This window comes from Rattus norvegicus, chromosome 18 (assembly GCF_021556685.1).
Source record: "Rattus norvegicus strain SHRSP/BbbUtx chromosome 18, alternate assembly SHRSP_T2T, whole genome shotgun sequence".
Taxonomy (NCBI): domain Eukaryota; kingdom Metazoa; phylum Chordata; class Mammalia; order Rodentia; family Muridae; genus Rattus; species Rattus norvegicus.
Genome location: NC_141551.1, coordinates 22,942,855 through 22,965,490, shown reverse-complemented (window position 1 = coordinate 22,965,490; position 22,636 = coordinate 22,942,855). Strand labels below are relative to the sequence as shown.

At 38.5% G+C, this 22,636-nt stretch overlaps 1 protein-coding gene across 1 annotated transcript in view; it reads left to right on the top strand.

Moving 5' to 3' along the window:
* Rit2 (Ras-like without CAAX 2) overlaps positions 1-22,636 on the top strand; it is a 346,997-nt gene that overhangs the window by 96,307 nt on the left and 228,054 nt on the right. The window contains 1 exon segment of the mRNA NM_001013060.1: positions 14,071-14,144. Within this exon segment, the coding sequence (NP_001013078.1) occupies positions 14,071-14,144 (74 nt within the window).

Below are 22,636 nucleotides of genomic sequence, written 5' to 3'. Positions count from 1 at the left end.
CCCCCTATTTCATTAAAAAGCCAATTTTACACTCATTTATCCTCATAAAAGATTGCTACCTAATTCAAGTTCTAAACTACAACCTCATTATTTTAAGAATTTCCTTACAGAATCTGAAGTGCTTCTTCGGGGATTTGAATTGAAGACTGTAAAGAACAAGTATCACATGCGATAAATATGAAAAACTCAATAGCTGAAACCTTGGTTTGTGCAACAAAAGGAAATGCTTTCTGATTCACATTTTAACAATTAATTATACTCACTGATGGAAAACAGTTTCCACATTGCGGTGGATGTGATTGTTTTCCGGAACAAATGAACAAGTCTAATTTATACCGTGCACAGCACTTGGCAATAGCTGGCATTGTTAATTGAGTCTAGTGGCAGGAATAAGGAAAGTACAGTGGACGTGATAGAACTGGACATTCTCCAAGGCACTCATTAATCATGTGACTAATCTGAACATGAATGCATTATGCAAATTATAGGTCAAAGAGGCTTCCTGGTTTGGAGAGATACCAGCATGTGAAATTGTGTGTAGTCTAAACATTGAACCAGGCGGAGGCCTGGGATGTGTCAGTGCCATGCTTTAATTGGAATATGGTAGTGGGTGGAACAGGTTTTAGAATTAAACATAAATTTCCATAAGATTTAGCAGGCTTAAAAGGACATCCGTTGGTGCACAAAAGCACTTCTGAAATTGTCTTCAACAAGCCCATGGGACGTCTTAGTCTGCTTCATGAAGTAGGGATGGACCAGAAAAATACTTAGGTTGCCGAGTTTCTTCTCTAAATGCTACCGTGGGCCAATTTTGTCAAAACTTCCCCTTTCCCATGTCAATCATATTGAAACCGGAAGCATTTTATCTGTATGAGGGAAGCCTACTCCGTTCTAGACATGGACAGATGGAATTAGATTCTAATCAACAATACTGTTTGTTCTAAATGATTCATTCAGTTTTGGTCAAGTCTACTCACTGAAAACCACACCTGACATTTTTTCTTTTACTAAACTTTGTTCTCTAAAATACGAGTGCATTTTTAAAAAAATTAAATGTTTGTGACTGGCTTAGACATATTCAACCAATCTTTCCTGTGTTGACTAGAGAAAATGGAATGTTTTAGGTATGTTTATATAAACATAAGATTATTTACTAGAATTTTTATTGGCAAATTGGTTTCTATCTCACATTTCGGAATAAACACAATTTAAAAATATATTATGTTGAAGAGCCTTTAGAGTGGTAGCAGGTACCATTTTGCCTATCGTTAATTAATGTTTGGTTGTTAATCAAGTGTCTTTTTGTATGTATAGCACACGTTAGCAAGGTAAGCATAGATCTCCACCTATTTAACCAATTAGAAAGAAGCTCAACTTCGTGAAATAATAAATCCCTCCATGCTGGGAACCTCATTCACTCAGGATGCTGGAAAAGGAGGTGGAACATTGTACCCTGGAGGAGAAGGAGAGCTTCTTCAGAGTTGGGAGTAAATATCTCCAAAGTAAATTGAATAGATGCACTAGGGCTCACCCTCGACAGGTCTATCAAAGCCATAAGGGCGGATGAGAGACACCCTGACACCAGCTGAGCTGCTTAGAAGAAGCTCGGCCCCGCCAAGCTTCGCGGAATACAGACTGAACAATCTACGTGTTTGTTTAGTAGCAAATAATTGGTTTATAACAATAGACTATTTTCATTCTTTTCTTAACTTTGATTAATGTTTACTGAAAATATCATTAAACAGTTGAAGACTTAATGATTACCTAGAGGAAAAACACTTTATTATGTAGCCGCGAGTCATGTAAATAAGCAAACATCCTTGTTGCTACCAAATTGTATAATATCTATCAAAAAGCCACATTTACTTTATAGTTTTTTAAAATTACATTCTAAAGTTACTTTATAAATATTACCAAGTCACTGTAGCCCCTCCTTTCCTTTCCACCTTTTTCATGCATGTGTTTATGCACAATAAAAATCTATGTGTTTTCTTATATTGCTTATGAGTGGTCTACTGTGTATTCGAAATGCTAGTGGACACTCGGAATTTCTCCCAAACTGTAGTTTGATCTAGTGATTAACACAAACTCATGTTTGATATTTTATGAAAAAACAAATTTGTAAATCATGTTGTGTCTTAGATCCAAAGACAATGCTTGGGTTTCTTTCTTTTTTGGAGTTGACAGTTATTAACAATTCATTAATAGATATGAAATGTTGACATTTCACATCTATAATTTCTATATTCCTTGTCATATGTAATGTTGTACAAAGTAAATCACTCTGTCAAAGTGTGTTTACTTAGTGATTCATTTTGTGCAGAAATTCCATGAGGTTTTTCATCAGTTATCAGTGTTCAAGAGAGGGAACTGATTTTCCAGTCTTTGTGAAAAGAACCAGCTCGATTACTCTGTTATGAATGCAGTGACTGAAGACATTTGATGTGCTGTATTTCATTGCCATACCTCTCCTTCATCTAGTCCTGTCAGACATCTTTACCAACGGCTTGTTTTAAAATTGTCTTTGAATCTTTGAACACGAGTCTCTCTTTTATCGCTTACTTTCTTCTGACTTAATGCGCAGTGTAACCTTGGCTTATTGTATTAAGTTCCCACTCCAGCTAACATTTCTATAAAAGTCCTGCTTGGTATTAATACAAGGCATGCGATTTAAAACCATTTGTAATAAATGGTTTGGCCAAAACACTGCTTACCTTCTTTGTAAGTTTACCTCTTATCGATATTGGAACATCTTTCTCTGTGAAATATTTGAATTTCTCCTTAATAATTTTAGTTTGTAATCATTTTCCCTTTTTAAATGTTCAGTTTTAATGTCACCAAGTCTCAAGACATCTTTACTTATATGAATTCACTTCCTCCTGTTTTTTCTTATTTATGAGACAATTTCTTCTTTCTTAAACATCAGTTTATTTCTGAGTCTGTTTCAATTTGTGCTAGATAATATATTCTGCTATATTCATAGTACATTTTTACTTCTTTTTAAAAAATATTTGATATTTCTCAATGTTTTGTAAGCTGTCTTTGTAGAATGATTTTCTTTTCTATATAGATACTATTTTTCTTATTTTTGCTTTTTCTTATATTTTCATAGAAGCTAGATTTAATCCTGTTATGAATTTTTACATGAAATTATTTCTTACTTTTAGAGAGAAGCCTCTCTACAATATTGTTGATTTATTTTCACTTTCACACACACACATTTAATTTTTTGTATGTGTGTTATATGTGCCATTTATACGTGTGTGTGTGTGTGTGTGTTAGAGAGAGAGAAGGAGAGAGAGAGAGTGTGTGTGAGAGAGAGAGAGAGAGAGAGAGAGAGAGAGAGAGAGAGAGAGAGAGAGAGAGAGAAAGAGATTAATGGAATTTGGAAGCCAGAGCCTCATATTGGGAAGTATTTCTCAATTGCTTACAATCTACTTTTTAAAAATGTAACTTAATTTTTTATTTATTCAACTTACATCCTGCTCACTGCCCCCCTCCTGGTCATCCTCTTCCACAATTCTCTCTCCCTTCCCCTTCCTTTCCTCCTCTGAATTGATGGGGTACTCCCTGGTTATTCTCCCACCCTGCCACTTCAAGTGTCTGTGAGGCTAGGTGCTTCCTCTCCTACTGAGGTCAGACAAGGCAGCCCAGCTAAGAAAACACATCCCTCATATCCCACATACAGGCAACAGCTTTTGGGATAGCACAAGCTTCAGTTGTTCAGGATCCACATGAAGACCAAGCTGCACATCTGCTACATATGTGCTTGGAGGCCTAGGTCCAGCTCATGTATACTTTTTTAGTTGGTGGTTCAGTTTCTGAGAACCCCCAAGGGTCCAGGTTAGTTGATTCTGTTGCTCTTTCTGTGGAGCTCCTATCCCCTTCAAGGTCCACAATTCTTCCTATTTTTCCTTAAGAGTTCCCATGCTCCATCCACTGTTTGGCTGTGGGTGTCTGTATATGTCTGAGTGAGCTGCTGGGTGGAGCCTCTCAGAGGACCCCATGCTCCTGTCTGCAAACATAATAGAATGTCATTAATAGTGTCAGTGATTGGTGTTTGCCCATAGGATGGGTTACCTGTTGGGCCAGTTATGGCTTGGTCATTCCCTCAGACTCTGTTCCATCCCCCCTGCCTGCATTACTTGTAGACAGTAGTTTTGGGTTGAAAGTTTTGTGGGTGGATTGATGTCTCTACTGCTTCACTGGGGTTCTTGCCTGACTCCAGGAGGCATCGTCTTCAGGCTTCATATCACCAGTGTTGTGAGTCATAGCTAACATTATCCTCATTGATTCTTAGTGCCTCCATTATCCCTGGTCTCTATCTCATCCTGGAGATGCCGCTCACCTTCTCACCCCCATCAGTTGCCGACTTTCATCAATTTTTGTGGCCATCTAGCCATCCCTTCTGTTCTTCTCTACACCCGACCCTGAATACCCCATTCCCCTCCCTATTGTCCCTCTTTTTTAATTCCCTCTCTTATGACTGTTTTATTCACTCTTCTAAGTGAGATTCAAGCATGCTTACTTTTTCCTTCCTTCTTGTTTAATTTTATTGGGTCTGTGGAGTATAACATGGTACCTGTATTTTATGGCTAATATCTACTTATAAGTGAGTATATACCATGCAAAATAAATGTAAAATATATAGTTAGATAGTGTTGTGTGAAGAGGCAATAAGATAAATAAAATTGAAAATAAATAAAATTAAACACTCATGCCTTCTGATCAAATCTTACGTGCTCCTTATGGAATGAGTACTCTTTAATCACCAAGATTTATTCATCCATCTTTGTATTGTCTTTCCAAAGCTTCTTATCTCTAGTTCTACAATCCCTCCTAATAAAGTTGGGTAAGTTTTAAGAAATACCTATGCTTGACCCGTCTTGCCACATTTGACTCTACTCATTGGAAGTATCCTTGCCAACATGGCTTGTTATCTTTGAAGTAAAATATATTTCTAAAAATTTTACCCAAGATTGGATAATTTGTTTGTTTTCTTTCATCTCCTTTAGTGCCGTGTGTGTGTGTGTGTGTGTGTGTGTGTGTGTATGCATGCATGTATATGAGCTTAATTCTTGTTTACATAGGAGCCTTTAAGAATCAGAAGATATTGAACAACCAGTTCATGACCTCTCTTAATCTCTCCCTCAAATCCACACTCATCACATCAATCCTGAGTCCATTACTCTCCATTACTATCACACTGGGAGTTTGTTTCTGCCCAGCAAGCAGAACAGGTATCTATAGGCTAAGCAAGAAAGACTCAAATGTTCTGTAAGTAGAGACAGGTCTTGGTATCTTTCTAACCCAATCTACAAGGCTTTGAAAATGCTATCCTTCATTGACTCATGTTGAAACTCCAATTCCCCCATGTCTTGCCAAAACTGTTATCTTCAATCAAATGTCTTTTTCATGTCCTAAGGCATTAAAAAGAAAAAATGGTATTGTTCTCCACGGAGTGTTCAACTATCAATTATCCAGTCAATATTATTAAGAAAATTTTTAGATTCCAATTACAACATATAAGCCATCATTATCATCCTCAAGTCTTCTACATCTTCCCGTATGAGTGTGTGTTATTTTAAACCTCTCTTAAAGTCATTAATAACATGGCAAACATAGTATGGCAAATGGAAGAATGATCTAGAAGACTTTCAATGCTCTGACAACAATCTGATTTATCATTGTGGTGGATACTGACACTGTCAATCATCTTTGCTGTCATGTTGCCTTTCTCCATTTGTCAATTGGGATTACAAGTCAAACTACTATCTGATGCCCATTCTCCTGCATGGTTGTGATTCAAATGCCATCACGCATTTCTTGGAATTATGAAACACCATTTTTCATATAAAGTAGTTTTTCATTCCATTGAAGGAGACCTCAAACCTAGCTGCACTTCTTGGGATTTCATTCTATCTTTACAAATATTAGTTCTATCTTCTGGTTCTAAATACAATTCTCCTGCTAAAAGAGGAAATAATAAGTCCGGGGAATGTGGTGTTTCTAGCAATTGTCAGAATCCCACATTGTTCTTTTTATCATCTACATTCGCTATATAGATTGTCTTTGTGTCTCCTGTGGATCTTCTCTGAAGAGTGATAGAAGTAAAACTAAAATAATCAGATAACTTGGAAAGATCTCTAATACCGCTGTGATCCTAATGCTGGCTTCTGTTTGTTCTGTTTCTGAGCTCGAATTGCTTTGTAATGGCTGAAATTGTAACTAAGTTTGAAACTCAATTTACACATTTAATGAATGGTCTTTTCTTCAGTCTCTGTTCCACTCTTTGTTCATGTGTTTCCTTTAGACAGGAGCAATTCTGGGTCAAAATTTTGAGAAGGGTGGGTGGCATCCAGAGGGATCCATCCCATATGCAGTCACCAAACCCAGTCACTATTGCTGATGCCAAGAACTGCTTGCTGATAGAAGCCTGATATGGCTGTCTCCTGAGAGGCTTTGCCAGAGCCTTACCAGTACAGATGCAGATGCTTGCAGCCAACCATTGGACTCAGCACGGGACCCCTGTAGAGGAGTTAGGGGAAGGACTGAAGGAACTGAAGAGTTTGCAACCCCATAGGAAGAACAACAATATCAACCAACCAGACACTCCTAGAGCTCTCAGGGACTAAACCACCAACCAAAGAGTACACATGGAGGGACCATGGCTTCAGCTGTCTATGTAGCAAAGGATGGCCTTCTCTGGTGTCAATGGGAAGGGAGGCTTTTGGTCCTGTGAAGGCTTGATGCCCCAGTGTAGGGAAATGGTAGCAAGGTAAGGCAGAGTAGGTGAGTGGATAGGGGAGCACCCTTATGGAGGCAAGAGGGAGGAGAGTAGGATGGGGTTTTTCAGAGGGGAAACTGGGAAGAGGGATAACATTTGAGATGTAAACAAACTAAATAACCAATAAAAGCTTTAAAAAATTTACCAAATTAACAAATTGACACAAATTCCGAAAATAAACACTTCTGCCCTAGAATTAAGAAACACTTCTTTTAGCTTCCAGTTGTGAGTTGTGAACACTAATATACAACAAATTTGTTCTCTTCTTTTCTAAAATCTGTATCCTCTGATTTTCTCACTGGGTAGGTAGTATGTATGTGGATGGATATGAATATAAGATGAAGTTTAATAAGGTAAAAGAACCTCCTTATATTATAATCTAAACAACTTATATCATGATAAGTCTTGGCATTTCAAAAATATATATACCTAAATTTTGAATATCAAATTAATATAATTGATAAAAGTAAAAAGAATATTAATTTCTATTATTTAGTGCCTATGAAAATAATAACATAGGCAAGAATGTATTACACTATAGGGAAAGAAGTTAAAAGTGAAGAATGTCTTAACTTAGTAAATAGCAAAGTTTCCTTCATAGGAAGTTGAACTATCTTTTCTCGATAGTTGAAAGTGAGTCATGAAAAGAAAATGATACATTCATTTTTCCTTAGTTATAAAAAGTCTTTTCATCTACAGAGCTATCCAAAAGATGTAGATTCATAGTTTTAGAGTTGTCCCTCATTTAAGTCTGCAAATTCTTTTTGAGTGAGAATGTGAAGTGCTATCCACGGGCTCATTCACTGAGTACTTGAATCCCAGGTAGTGGTACAGACCTGGGAGGTTCTATAAACTTCACAACTGGAGGAAGTAGTTCAAAGGCGATGACTTTGAAGCTTTTACTTGGTCCCCATTAGTTGTTTCCTCAGTGCCATTCTGCCATAAGGAGAAGATGCTTCTGTGACTCTCCCTTTCAGTGACATGACAGTCTGTCCAAGTCTATGGTGCCAGGTGTCCATCCACTGGAACCTCTGAAACCGTGGTCAGAATAAATTTTGCATCATTCGAAGGTGTCTATATCATCTATTGCTCACAGTGACACAGTAGCGTCAAACCAACCTTCCAGATCAATATTACATTTCTGTAAGAATATTTAGCATCGGAAATGTTGGCCCATTCCTATAATCTCAGCTACTTGGGAGGAAGAAGCAGGAATACTGCAAAATAGAGTTCTGCCTAGTGTACAGAGTAAGATCAAATTTATTATGTACATCTTAATTCTCTGTCTCAAAACATTCTTTTTTTTTACATTCATGGGGAACCTTCTTTTTTATTTTCTCCACTAATTATTTTACTTATTTACATCCCAAGTGTTACCCTCTCCCAGTGCTTCCTCCCTGAGTTCTTCATCCCATTCTTCATTCATCTCTGAGAGGATGCTTCCCCCGCTGCATTCCCCCATCCCAGGGGCTTAGAGTCTCTACAGGATTGAGCACATCCTCTCCTACTGAGGTCAGACAAGGCAGTCCTCTGCTAAATAAGTGCTGGGGCCCAAAACATTTTTAAAGAGCATATGTTTGTGTAACTCAAATACATTTGCTTAGAAGGTACTAGGCACTGATATCAGCTCCCAATAAGAAGCAACAATAAAATACTTTTCTCATAGACAGAAAGACCTGTAAATTATTTTCTTGACCCCTTTAAAGACCCCTTTGTTTGCCCTGTTTGCAAAGCACAGTGGATTCTGAGTTCCTGTTTATTACTGAAGGCGGAACACACTTGTTTTCTGTATTATTATTCTCTCCACTCTCATGGTTGGTTACGCATACAACCCCAAGTTCTTAGGTCTTCGGTTTCAGTTTATTCATTTGTTTCTTTGTGTTTTTGGTTTGTTTGCAGTTTTTGAATATCTCAGTGTCTATTGTGGAATGCTTCTGGGCCAGTTTGCATAGCTTGGTAGCTTATTAAAATGTAGATTACCAATCCAGTTCTCCTCAACTAAGATTTGCATCTCAACAAGATCTTCAGAAAAATCTGCCTTTCTGGAAATGTTTTTAAACACCACTTTAGCTTATTGTTTAAGAAACAAAAAACTTGTCCTTCCATTTGCAGAAATTTTATTTCCGCACCCCCTAGAGAAGCTAATAATTTAAGGATTCTCAAACTTCACAGAAGGCAAGTATGACATGTGACATATTCTTCTGTGCTAAATTTATTTTGGGTGTATATACATGGTACTCAGCTGCTTTACCTCTCTAGGTATCAACACAAAACCATTCCACTTTCCTGTTTGAGAAGGAAATTAGAAGGACAGGATTGAACTCCTCCTTTCTGAGAACAGGCTCTTCAGGTTGCTGTTCTCACCTTAAACCTCTCAGGTCTTGGTGATTATGGGCCTACTCTACCTCATGTATTCACTGAATACTGCATCTGCATTCAAGCCTGGCCCTTTCCTGTCCAGTCCATTCATCCCTACTGATCATTCCCACAATGCTGCAATCTACTTTCTCTACTGACAGCTCATCTTGTGCAAGAGTAATCTTAGGGTAAGATGCTTATGGTTAATAATGTGCTAATATTTTTACCTCATTTGTACTTTTATTGGAAATTAAGTTGCTTATCTTAGAAGGACTTAAGAGCCAGGGTGGACTTTGGGGAATCATGTTGCTCTAGTGAGAAAATATTTGGGGACATAACAGATCTTTGAAATCATTTCATATTCTATCCCCACAGAACATATTCATTGGCATTATCAGAAAAATCATTTACTCAATACAGATATCAAGAAGTTATCAGTACCTGAAACTGAATTGGACTAGACTTTAGAAAATGGACAAAATATGATGAATAAGTAATAAATTTCTTCCTATAACATATCTGTATTTTCTATATTTATGAGACTTTTTTAGTTGGGCAAATTATATAACTGATTTTTTTATTTCCTTATATTTGCATAAGAGATGTAACAATTCTTCATTGAGATGTAAAGAGAATTAAAGAATGCAAAAGTAAAAATAAATATATCAAGTCTACAATATTAAAATATGAATCTTAATAGAAAATAAATGTACACACAAAAGTTGGCAAATTTAACAATCCCCACCCTAAGAAGGAAAATAATGCACTCAATATCATGCCTACTTTTCCCTGGAGAAGTTTTCATCTAGTGGTTTCTTTAAATGCTCTCCTTGCTCTGGATAAGAGCCTTTTTTGTTCTACATAACCTAGGCCACACCACGGCTTGCAATTTCATCCTCAGATTTGATTGGTGGGCATCGTGCGAACTTTGTAACCACATGTGTTCATCAGACCAAGCTGAAGTCTGTAGGACTTTGAGACTGACTATAACATTGGTCTTCATTTATATAAAGAAACAATCTGTGTTTAAGCCCTTTGTGTCTAGCAGATCCTCTTAAAGTCAGCTTTTGTGGATAATAGTTTTATTTTGTCTTCAGTGAGTGAAGTCTTGGTTGAGAATATTGCCCGTGAGTTGACTTCTGCACAGTGCAGTATCCTGGCACAGTCCTTCACTCTGAGTGGATGGTGCTGACACATTGAGCCTGAAGTTAGTGTCAAGTACAGAACAGGGACAGGGGCATGGCGTTGAATCTGCTGCCTACCAAAGACTATTTATTGTCAGAGCCCTTGGCATGTGGTCATCCACTATCATCGGACATCATGTCATCAGCAGGGCATCTTCAAGCTACCAGCAGGTGAATCTGGGCATTTCCTACTTCCCCTATAAGAATTTATCTTTATGTTTAGGGAAAACATTTCAACTGGTGTGCACCTCAAATATAATCCTCCCAGATCTAATAAACCACATTCCTTTTTCATTGTTACAATATTGGAAAACAATCCAAGCTGCATCACAGCTCCTGTGACACCCAGGGTTCAGAGCTTCATGGCAGCATTGCCTCAGCCGTTTCATTGATGAGGAAGGGTGTCCTTTTTCCATCACTATGTGTTCTACACATTAAATCAAGCTTGCTTTCAAAATCCTTTTTCACAGCCAATAACCTTAAATGTACTGACTATTTTACTGAATGTTTATGTTCAGGCTAAGGGGTACGTCAGAGTTTAAATAATTTACCCTCTCTCCCCCTGAGGCCTCAGGCTTCCCTCTTTCTGTGTGAAGACTTTGAGGACTAAGCCAAGCTCAGCAGTGAATTCCACCAGTGATCATTGTTTTCTATCTAAATGAATTTACTTCTAAGAGTTTGCCACTGAACACTTAGCAAGGAATAGTGTAATCGTCTGCTTATTTTAATGCATTTTAAAGCTCCCCATGACTAGACACAACTGATGACTTACTTTTCAATATTGTAGACATTGAGCGCATTAGATTATGGAGTGCGCACTAGATGCCCAGCTGTGCACTGAATTTAATATTGATAAGTATGTTGATGAAAACGCAGGCTTGTATCAAGTTGAATCAGTTGCGTTTAATCAGGACAGAAGAGTCTGTACTGTGCATTTCCGAGTGCTTCTACTCTCTCTCTCTATGTGCATGTGCAAGGAATATGCATGAATTTGCATCCCTTCAGATGTACGTCAGACATAAGAAGACCTCTGAAAAGGGTCCCAAAACATCTTAGTTGACTTTGTATTCTTTATTGCCTTTTAAAAATATTGGGTCAACATTTGTTATTTTCGAAACACATACAGGCTCACAGTTGTAGAAAAACAGTTTCAGTGAAAGATTATCAACTACATAATTTGGTTTGAGCAGTAAATTGTGTTAGAAGCATTCAAGTATTAGAATATGATAAAATAATGTAGTAAAAATTCAATAATATTTTCTTGGCGGTTTTTCAATTACATATTTAATGACTTTATATTACCTCAATATTTGTATCTAAAATATTTTAAACTACTTAAATAAATACACATTTTTCGGGAAAGAGTTAAAAGGTCTATTTTCCAGAATACTTTATGTTTTTTACATTAGCCAAAACAATAAATTTGATGATTATTGGAAATATATCCTGTTAAATCCTGCATAATCATCTTCTTGGTAAATATGCATATATATATATACAATCAGAAATAGTAGATGTAATTTAAGTTTCGTAAAACTTGGCTAAAAATTCACATCATAGTGTTTCTTGAATTTGATTTGTCTTTCTTGTTTCCAACACACTATTATGTGCTACTCTGTCGAGCCTTGTAAGGTACAGTTATTTATACCTTACAAACAAGGTAAGTGGCTGGCCAGCACAGCATACCTTTATTCTGATAGATTAAAAGCTTTAATACAGACATTTATTGTTTTAGTATAAAATTCTGCTGTAGTAGTAGAGTCAAGAAAAGATACTGGTCTCATGTTAAATATCCACGTTTTGAGATGTGTTTTAAGGTGGTAGGTGTCTCCACGAGTGTAGTCTTATTGTGCTTTTCTCTTCAAAGACTGTAGCACGCAGCTGTGATCATTTCTGCCTGAGGAAGCCTTGTGTACATTTAGCTGTTTGCTTGGGAAGATAAATGAGCTTACTTGAGGGTAGGTACTGTAGGCAGACGGTTGAAATTCAGGCAAGTGTGTATATACATTCAACAGAGTGTTTCTGACAGTGTTTCTGCATGGATAGCCTCAAAGGGAGTGGATGAATGGAAAATGAAAGCAAGGTTGTTTATAGAGAGAAATGAAAGGGCTTAGTTTCTATTGAGGCCAGGAAGATGACCCAGATTTCCCACACTAGAATGTATTCATGGATGGGCATGTCTTAAAACACAAAGAAAAAAAAAAGTCTCGGCTCTGTGATTTTAGTTTCCAGCCTGTTCCCACCTATGCTTTCTGAAGAGGTTTTCTGATCTCAAAAGAGGCTCCCGTTGAATGTGTGTCCCAGGTGCTGGCTGGCTTGTCACAGCACGGGATGATCACACACCGTGTCCCAGCCTTACTCAGCATCTCAACCTCAGGAGGCTGCTTCCCTGGCCTTGAAGTTTAAATAAACAAACAGGAGATCTGAGGCTAAAGCCTCCTCAGAGTAACCGTGTCTGTCTCCGGAAACTGAAAAATAACCCTCTACAGCCTCCAAATGTAAAAATAGCCAGTAATCCCACGGATGCTCCCCTTACAAGAGAGAAACCGGTGCCTAAAGCACAGAGTAGTAGGATAAACAACTGAAAATTCTTAGGATTGCTCACACACCGAGCGTGCTGTGGGTTCTGTCTATGTGCTTCTGTGTCAATGTACGTCACACACGTGTGTGATTGAGTGTACATGTATGTTTCCCATCTCCCAGAGCAAACACGCTTATAATTTGTGGGAGGTTCCCAGAATACAAATTGAAAAAGCATCTCCTTATGGTTGATCATTTCTGCTCTGTGAATAAAGACATTTTAAAATAATTCCTTTGTCCTCTTGTGGTTTAAAAACTGCAGTGTGGTAATTACTGATGTCTCCAAAGTGATGCCGTAAGAGCTTTTGGCAATGGATCTGTCTGCCCCTTCTTTACAATGTGAACAGTGAACAAGGCAAAATATGAACTTCGGGAATCTATGACCCCGAGGTCCAGGAATGGCCAGGTCGCATTAACCCATTGATACATTTAAAGAGGCTGCAATGTGTGCGGCGGGCTAAGCACCTTAAGAACATACATGGATGTAAATAAAGGAAGACATTTAGAGGCCTTTCTAGAGCTTCAGACCCAGGCAGACACATTAGTTATTCAATGATCTATGGGCGTATATTCTCTGTTTTCCCTGTGGTGCTTTCCTGCCTTCCTTCTCTCAGAAAATATCAAAGCTATCTTTTCACCTCTGAGCATTAGAAATTTAAAGGCTTCTGTAACGTCGTGACCCGTGCCTATGGTAACATATGGAAGCATGCATTGCCAAATATACTATCAGGATGTTTTTCCATCTGCATTTTTGCTTTTTCTTTAGATGTATTTATTTTATTTTTATGTGTAGAACGGTGTTTGCTTTCATGCATGTATGTGCACTCTGTATGTGCCTGGTGCCTATAGAAGTCAGAACAGAGGATCAGATCCTATGGACCCCGAGTTTCCATTGGTTGTGAGTCATCACAAGAGCACTGGGGAATGGGATGTCTGGAAGAACAAAGGCTCTTAACCACCAAGATATACTTTTAAGCCCTGGTGCTGTAGTCAAAGATATTCAAAGGTTTTACTATCAACCATGTTATATTCTTTGCTTTCTTGCTGATTTAAACAGCACATCAGCTAGTAACTTGGAAAGTCTTTTCACAAAATTTTAAATTAAGCACAGCTTTTCAATGGTACAAACACAAACTGAACCTTTCTCCTATGCTTTTTCAGAAGATGCTTATAAAACCCAGGTGAGGATTGACAACGAGCCTGCTTACTTAGACATCTTGGACACTGCCGGTCAGGTAGGTAATGTTATCTTTTTATTTTTAATAATGATATATTTAATCTTAAATTATAATTATATTATTTCCCTTTTTCTTTCTCCCCCAGCCCCTCCCACATACTTCTCCCCATTCTCTCTCTGATTCTTCTTTTTAATTGTTGTCTGGACTTGTTTAATGAACCTATGCAATCTTGGATAATTTTGCGTTTAACCTTATCCACACTGACTGCAAAATAGATGACTTTAACACTTCAAACAGGAGAATGAATTTGCAATATCAGTCAAGGATTAAAGATGAGAAAAAATTGACTTTAAAATGTGAATCAGATTTAAAAATTTCCTTGATAGTCAAAGTATAAAATTGCATATTAAAATACCGTATTGCCAATGGAATTATAAAATTAAGGAAGTTGTTTGTTACTCTTATGCAAATGTAAAAAATGCTATTTGGAGTCAGGAGAGGCAAGAGTGTATATATTTTCAAGAAATAAAAAGAAAGTAAACAGAATGCAGGTACTCTACAATAATTATGAGAAAATTCATCATAGATGCAAGATGCCAAAGTTCGTGCTGTGTAGGAGGTTGGAAGCTTTATTTAACTTCATACTTTTCAGATAATTGTTAAAATAAACTCATGTTAAGTGCCAGCTGCAACCCATATAAATTGTAAATAAGCAGAGTAATGAGGAAGGACTAAAGAAGAAGATTTTAGTGCAGCGTAACACACAAAAACAAACCCTGAAACATGAAGCAAGAGATCCACATGCATAATTGTACTTACGAATATAAGGAAAACAGAAATCATGGCGAATAGAAATGTTATCTGTGTGTGCTGGGACAAGCAGCTGTCCTCAAGGGCATACTACATAGAAGGCAAAGCTCACCTATTGTCTTTGTTAGAGTTTTACTGCCGTGAACAGATACCGTGACCAAGGCAACTCTTATAAGAACACTTAACTGGAGTTGGCTTACAGGTTCAGAGGTTCAATCCATTATCATCAAGGCAGGAACATGGCAGCATCCAGGGAAGCATGGTGCAGGAGTTTTACATCTTCATCTGAAGGCCACTAGCAGAATACTAGCTTCTAGGAGGCTAGGATGAGGGTCTTGGGTCCATGCCCACAGTGACACACCTACTCCAACAAAATCGCACCTCCTAATAGTGCCACTTCCTGGACTAAGCATATACAAACCATCACATTTCACTCCATGGCTCCCATAGGTTTGTTCAAACACATTAGTCTATGTTTGGGAGGGGGGGGGGCTAACCTACCCATAGCATAATAAAAAATACATTTAGTCCAACTTCCAAAGACTCCAAAATCTATAGCAGTCTCAACAATATTAAAAGTTCAAAGTTCAAGGTCTCTTCTGAGATCCATTAAATCACTTAACTTTAATCACCACAGCAAGACAGAAAACCTGCTGGACAAACTCCAAACCCTGCATCTCCATGTCTGATAGCAAGGCAGTCTTCAGATCTCCAACTCCTTTTTCATCTTCATTACTGAACTAAACTTCTTTCTCCCTGTTGGCAGCTTTCCTCAAGAGATAGCCCAGGGAATCTAGTATCTCAAACATCTTGGGGTCTCCTAGGCAACTTTAATGTTACAGCTTCTTGTTTCAATGTCTGGGATCCATACATGATCCTCTGTGTTCCTCCAAAGGGCTGGCATCACTTTTCCAGCTCTGCCCTCTGTAGCACTCTAAGCTCAGGTTGATCCACTCCACTGCCTTGGTGATCATCCTATGGTACTGGCATCTCTAATACACTGGGGTGTGCGTCTGCAACTAGGCTTCACCAATAACCTCTCATAGGCTCTCTTTGTGGTGCCAAACCTCAACTCCTTTACATGACCCCTTCAGTCCTGAGCCGTCAACTGCAACTGAGAATGCCCTTTCACCAATGGCCTTTCATGGCCTCTTATTGTGTCAGTCCTCAACTATTCATCATGATGCCTTTATGCCTGCAGAATTGGTACTACCTGGGTGACTCTTACACATTACCAAGTACAGCTGCAGCATGAGGTACAACCTTGGCTATCTCTGGAACACAGCTTCTATGTGCCTGAAGTAAACACTTTCCAGAAGATTTCACCTCAGTGATACTGGTCTCCTCTTAAGCACCACCAATTTCTTAGTTCCAGCTAATAAACATCAATTGTCCTAGTAGTCCCTTCTATTCTTGACTCTACAGCCAGAACCACACGGCCAAAGCTGCTGAGTTCTACTGCTTGCAGGATCTGGAACACGGCCCCTTATTCTATTACTTTATCACTAGTTTTCTGTTTTCCAGAAAACGTCCTGCCTAAGTTTGGCTGTCTTGAATCTTACTCTGTAGATTGACTTGATCTCAGTGATCTACATGCCTGTCTCCTGGGATTAAGCTTTTCGTCACCCAGAATTTGCTCTGTTAGGGGCTGGCCTTGAACTCAGAGATCTGTTTGGCTTTATCTCTTGGGATTAAAGATGTGTATCACCATGCCTGGATCTAAACTAAGCTGGGTAGGATCTCGCCCCAAAGTCTCACTCCCTTAATTCAATTTAATAGACATAAACACAAGATATCAGTTCTATTTCACTTCCAGGTGCCCCTTTAATCCTCATACCATATATTTTATATTTTTCCTTTTTCAGCTTTTAGTGCTTGTTTGAAATGCTCTTCATGAGACTTAACTAAAGAATAAGTCTATGATGGGAGTTTCTGAGACTTCCTTTGTCAGTGCAATTAATCTAAGTCTCTTCACTTTAGCCTCAGGCAGACTAGGCAAAAAGTAGCCACATTCTTCACCAAAATACCACCAAAACAGTCTCTAGGCCATATCTGGAAATTCTCCACTAAACATCTTGGTCGAGGTCCGCACAATTCAAATCTCTCTCAGTAACAAAGTCTTCCATGTTCCTACTAGGATAGCCCATTAAGCCCCATTTAAAGCATCCCACTGTTTTTCAAATATAAAGTCCCTAAATCCACATTATTCTAAACAAGAGCATGATCAGGCCTATTATACTGGGATATCCACTCCTGGTACCTACTTCTGCCCTAGAGTTTTACTGCTGTGAATAGACACCATGACCAAGGCAACTCTTATAAAAACAGCATTTAATTGGGGCTTCCAGGTTCAGGGGTTCAGTCCATTATTATCAAGGCAAAAAAATGACAGCATCTACATAGGCATAGTGCTGGAGGAACTGAGAGCTCTATATCTCCTGAAAGCTGCTAGCAGAACACTGACTTCTAGGCAACTAGGATGAAGAACTTAAGCCCACGCCCACAGTGGCACACCTACTCCAACAAGGCTACACCTCCTAATAGTGCCACTCCCTGGGCCGAGCATATACAAATCATCAGACATCAAAAATATGTTTTCTGAGAAGGAAGCAGTACGGAGTGAAGCAGGATTAAGTCATAGCTCATGTGTCTAGAGTGCAAGTGGTCAATAGTTCTCCCTCCTCACATACACATTAAGGGAAATTAGTAAATCCTATAACAACATCAGAGGAAAGATGTTTCATTTCAAAGCAATTTTAGTCTGGAGAAGTGATATTTTGTAGTGTCAAAGGAAACATTTTTACAATTCTGATTTTAATATTAAAGCCAATTCTGGTTTACAGCAGAAATCATTAGGGTTTAAGCTGTATGTTATGGACAAGGTAGTTTTATTCTATTCCTGTTTTGGAACTTAAAGATCTTTTTTTAAAATTCTCTTTTATTGCATATTTTCTTTATTTAAATTTCAAATGTTATCCCCTCTCCTGGATCCCCCAACCCTGAAACCCCCTAAACCATACTCCCATGTCCTACCTCCTTGAGGGTGCTGCTCAACCCTCGCGCCTACTCCCTCCCACCTCCCCACCCTGGCATTCCCCTACATTGGGGCATCGAGCCTTCCCAGGACCAAGAGAAGGGCCTCTCCTACCATTGAAGCCCAACAAGGCCATACTTTGCAACATATGCAGCTGGAGCCATGGGTCCCTCCATGTGTTCTCTTTGGTTGGTGGTTTAGTCCCTGGGAGCTCTGGGGTGTCTGGTTGGTTGATATTGTTGTTCTTACAAACCCCCTCAGTTACCTCAGTCCTTACTCTAACTCCTAAATTGGGGACCCTGTTCTCAGTCCAATGGTTGACTGAAAGCATCCACTTCTGTATTTGTCAGGTGCTGGCAGAGTCTCTCAGTAGACAGCTATATCAGGCTCCAGTAAGCATGCAATCTTGGCATCAGAAAGAGTGACTGGGTTTGGTGACTGCATGTGGGATGGATCCCCATGAGTGGCAGTGTCTGGATGGCCTTTCCTTCAGTTTCTGCTTCATACTTGTCTCCATTATTTCCACCTCTGAGTATTTCGTTTTACCTTCTAATAAGTACAGAAGCACCCCCACTTTTTGTTCTTTCTTCTTCTTGAGCTTCATGTGGTCCGTAAATTTTATCTTGAGTTTTCCGAGATTTTGGACTAATGTCCACTTATCAGTGAATATATATCATGTGTGTTGTTGTTTGATTGGGTTACCTCACTCAGGATATTTTCTAGCTCCACACATTTGCCTAAGAATTTCACGAAGTCATTGTTTTTAATACCTGAGTAGTACTCCATTTCGTAGATGTAGTGGACACTTTCTGTATCCATTCTGCTGTTGAAGGACATCTGGGTTGTTTCCAGCTACTGGTTATAATAAATAATGCTGCTATGAACATAGTAGAACATGTGTCCTTCTTATATGTTGGAGCATATTTTGGGTGTATGCCAGGAGATCTGGGTACTCAGGTGGTATTATGTCCAATTTTCTGAAGAACACAGGAATGATTTCCAGAGTGGTTGTACCAGCTTGCACTCCCACCAACAATGGAGGAGTGTTCTTCTTTCTCCACATCCTTGCTAGCATCATCTGTCACCTGAGTTTTTGATCTTAACCATTCTGACTGGTGTGAGGTAGAATCTCAGGGTTGTTTTGATTTACATTTCTGTGATGAGTAAGGATGTTGAACATTTCTTTAGGCCATTCAATATTCCTCAGTTGAGAATTCTTTGTTTAGCTCTGTAGCCCATTTTTAATAGGATTATTTGACTCTCTGGAGTCTAACTTCTTGAGTTCTTTATTTTGGATATTAGCCCTCTATCAGATGTAGGACTGGTAAAGATCTTTTCATAATCTGTTGGTTGCTGTTTTGTCCTGTTGACAGTGTCCTATGCCTTAAAGAAGCTTTGCAATTTTATGAAGTCCCATTTTTTTGATATTTGACCTTAGAGCCTAAGCCACTGGTGTTCTGTTCAGGAAACTTTTCCCAGTACCCATGTGTTTGAGACTCTTCTCCACTTTCTCTTCTATTAGTTTGAGTGTATTTGCTTTTATGTGGAGGTTCTTGATCCACTTGGGCTTGAGCTTTGTACAAGGAGATAAGAATGGATCCATTTGTATCCTTCTACATGCTGACCTCCAATTGAACCAGCACCATTTGTTTAAAATGCTGTCTTTTTCCCACTGGATGGTTTTAGCTCCCCGGTCAAAAATCAAGTGACCATAGATGTGTGGGTTCATTTCTGGTTTTCAATTCTATTCCACTGATCTAACTGCCTGTCTCTGTACCAATACCATACAGTTTTTATCACTATTACTCAGTAATATATCTTGTGGTCAGAGATGGTGATTTCCCCCAGAAGTTCTTTTACTATTGAGGATAGTTTTAGCTATTCTGTGTTTTTTGTTATACTATCATATCATCTGCAAATAGTGGTATTTTTACTTCTTCCTTTCCAATTTGTATCCCTTTGACCTCCTTTGGTTGTCTGATTGCTCTGGTTAGAACTTCAAGTACCATATTGAATATGTAGGGAAAATTAGCAGCTTTGTCTAGTCTCTGATCTTAATGGAATACTTCACGTTTCTCTCCATTTAGTTTGATGTTGGCCACTGGTTTGCTGTATATTGCTTTTACTATGTGTAGGTATGGGCCTTGAATTCCTCTTTCCAAGACTTTTATCATGAAGGGGTGTTGAATTTTGTCAAATGCTTTATCAACATCTAATGGGATGATCATGCGTTTTTTTTCTTTTAGTTTGTTTACATAGTGGGTTATGTTGATGGATTTCCTTATATTGAACCATCTCTGATTTTATGGGATGAATTCTATTTGATCATGATGGATGATCACTTTGATGTGGTTTTGGATTTGAGTTGGGTGAATTTTATTGTGTGTTTTTGCATCGATATTCATAAGGGAAATTGGTCTGAAGTTCTCTTTCTTTGTTGGGTCTTTGTGTGGTTTAGGTAAAAGTGTATTTGTGGCTTCATAGAACAAATTGGGTAGTGTTTCCTCTGTTTCTATTTTGTGGAATACTTTGAAGAGTATTGGTATTAGGTATTAGTATTGGTATTAGGTGATAGAATTCTACACTAAACCCATCTGGCCCTGGGTTTTTTGTTTTTGTTTTTGTTTTTTTGTTCGGAGACTTTTAATGACCTTTTCTGAAGCAGTTATGGGACTGTTTAGATGGTTTAACTGATGCCGATTTGACTTTGGCACCTGGTGTCTGTCTAGAAAATTGTCCATTTTATCCAGATTTTCCAATTCTGTTGAATATAGGCTTTTGTAATAGGATATGATAATGTTTTGGATTTCCTCAGTTTCTGTTGTTATCTTCATTTCAGATTTTATTGATTTGTATACTCTCTCTGTGTCCTCTGGTTAATCTGGCTAAGGGTTTATCTATCTTGTTGATTTTTTCAAAGCACTAGCTCCTAGTTTTGTTGACTCTTTGTATATCCTTTTTGTTTTTACTTCATTGATTTCAGCCCTCTGTTTGATTATTTCCTGCCTTCTCTGCCTCTTGGGTGTATTAGCTTCTTTTTGTTTTAGAGCTTTTAGGTGTGCTGTCAACCTTCTAATGTATGCTCCCTACTGTTTCCTTTTGGAGGCACTCAGAGCTATGATTTTTCCTCTTAGCACTGGTTTCATTGGTTTCATTATTTCCCATAATTTTGAGTATGCTGTCCCTTATTTTTATTAAATTCTAAAAAGTCTTTCTTTCTTCCTTGACCAAGTTATCATTGAGTAGAGCATTGTTCAGCTTCCCTGTGAATGTGGGCTTTCTGGCTTTTTTGAGATGTGATTTTAAACCTAAATCTTGCTTTTCTGGTGTGGTGGGGCATCTGTGACTTGCTGTAGTGGGAGAATTCGGGTCTGATGATGCCAAGTAGCCTTGGTTTCTGTTGCTGACTTTTTTTGCGCTTGCCTCTTGCATTTCTGGTTATCTCTAGTGTTACCTGCCCTGCTGTCTCGGACTGCAGCCTGTCCCTCCTGTGATCCTGGTTGTGTCAGAGCACCTCAGAGTCCAGCTGTATCTGTGATCCTATGATTTTGGAATTCTGTGGTTCTGAGATCCTGGTTGTGTTCAATCTCTTGGGAGTCAAGCTTCCTCTGTAATCCTGTGATCCTGGGCAGTTCAGTCCACCTCTGTTCTTGGGTGTGTTAGAGTACTTGGAAGTCTGGCTTCCTCTAGGTTTTGTGGTACTTGGTAGGGAGCCAGAACCTAAGGTCTGCTCAGATCACTGGTTCAGATGGGAAGGAACCTATGCCCTGAGGTGAGTGGGAGTTCCTGCGTCCCTTGATCTTGGGGGATCCAGTTGCTCTGGATGTTGGGTTGGGTGTTTGGGCAGATGTGGCCTCTCCTGTGATCCTGGATGTTTTAGACCACCTGGGAGTTGGGCTCCCTTTGGGTGATGTAGGAGCGGGTACAGAGCCAGTGCCCAAGGTCTGCTCAAGGTACTGATTCAGACCAGAAGGGGAACTTAAACATCTTAAAACTTAAATATAAAAGTTATGTTTGATTCCAGCACCAGAAAAAATTAAAACAAGTTTATTTTTTAATCTTTTTTTGTATAGCTTCTTATGAATGACTACAGAAATTAGAGTGTTGATAGTGAGTAATTCACTAGAATTAAAAATCTATTTCTGTCTTATGAATTGAATGCTAACGAACTCATTTGTTTCTAGGGACTTTGGACAATGAACGGATGGGGGAATTTCTAAAGACTTTGGGGACATTAAAATGGAAATTTATCTCAATTATTCAAAGGGACATTTTTATATAGGAAAACATAGACTTATTTCCAGGGGACCTGAAGGCCTAATTGGAGAAAAACAGAGAATGCTAAATTCTTGTCAGAGAAATGAGACTTTCTCAATTACAATAATCTTCAGGTACCCAAATAGTTACTTTGATGAACCGATTCGGAATAACTGAAATTTTCCTTTACAGAATGTTTTATAGAATGTGATTCCTTCATTTATTAATACAAAGGTTGTCTCTCCTTTTCTGTACTGATCACAGGCTTGGTAATGTTAATACAGACTATATTGTCTTATGGGGGTTAGGTACCTTGTCTGTGAAGCTTCAAGGGATGTTCTATTATTTCCTCAAAATCAGAGCAGAGAATGTTTCAGGTGGCTCCTGGTCTAGAGAAAAGGCTGAAGCAGGGAGCAGATTTAAACCAATGAGCAGCACCGATAAGATC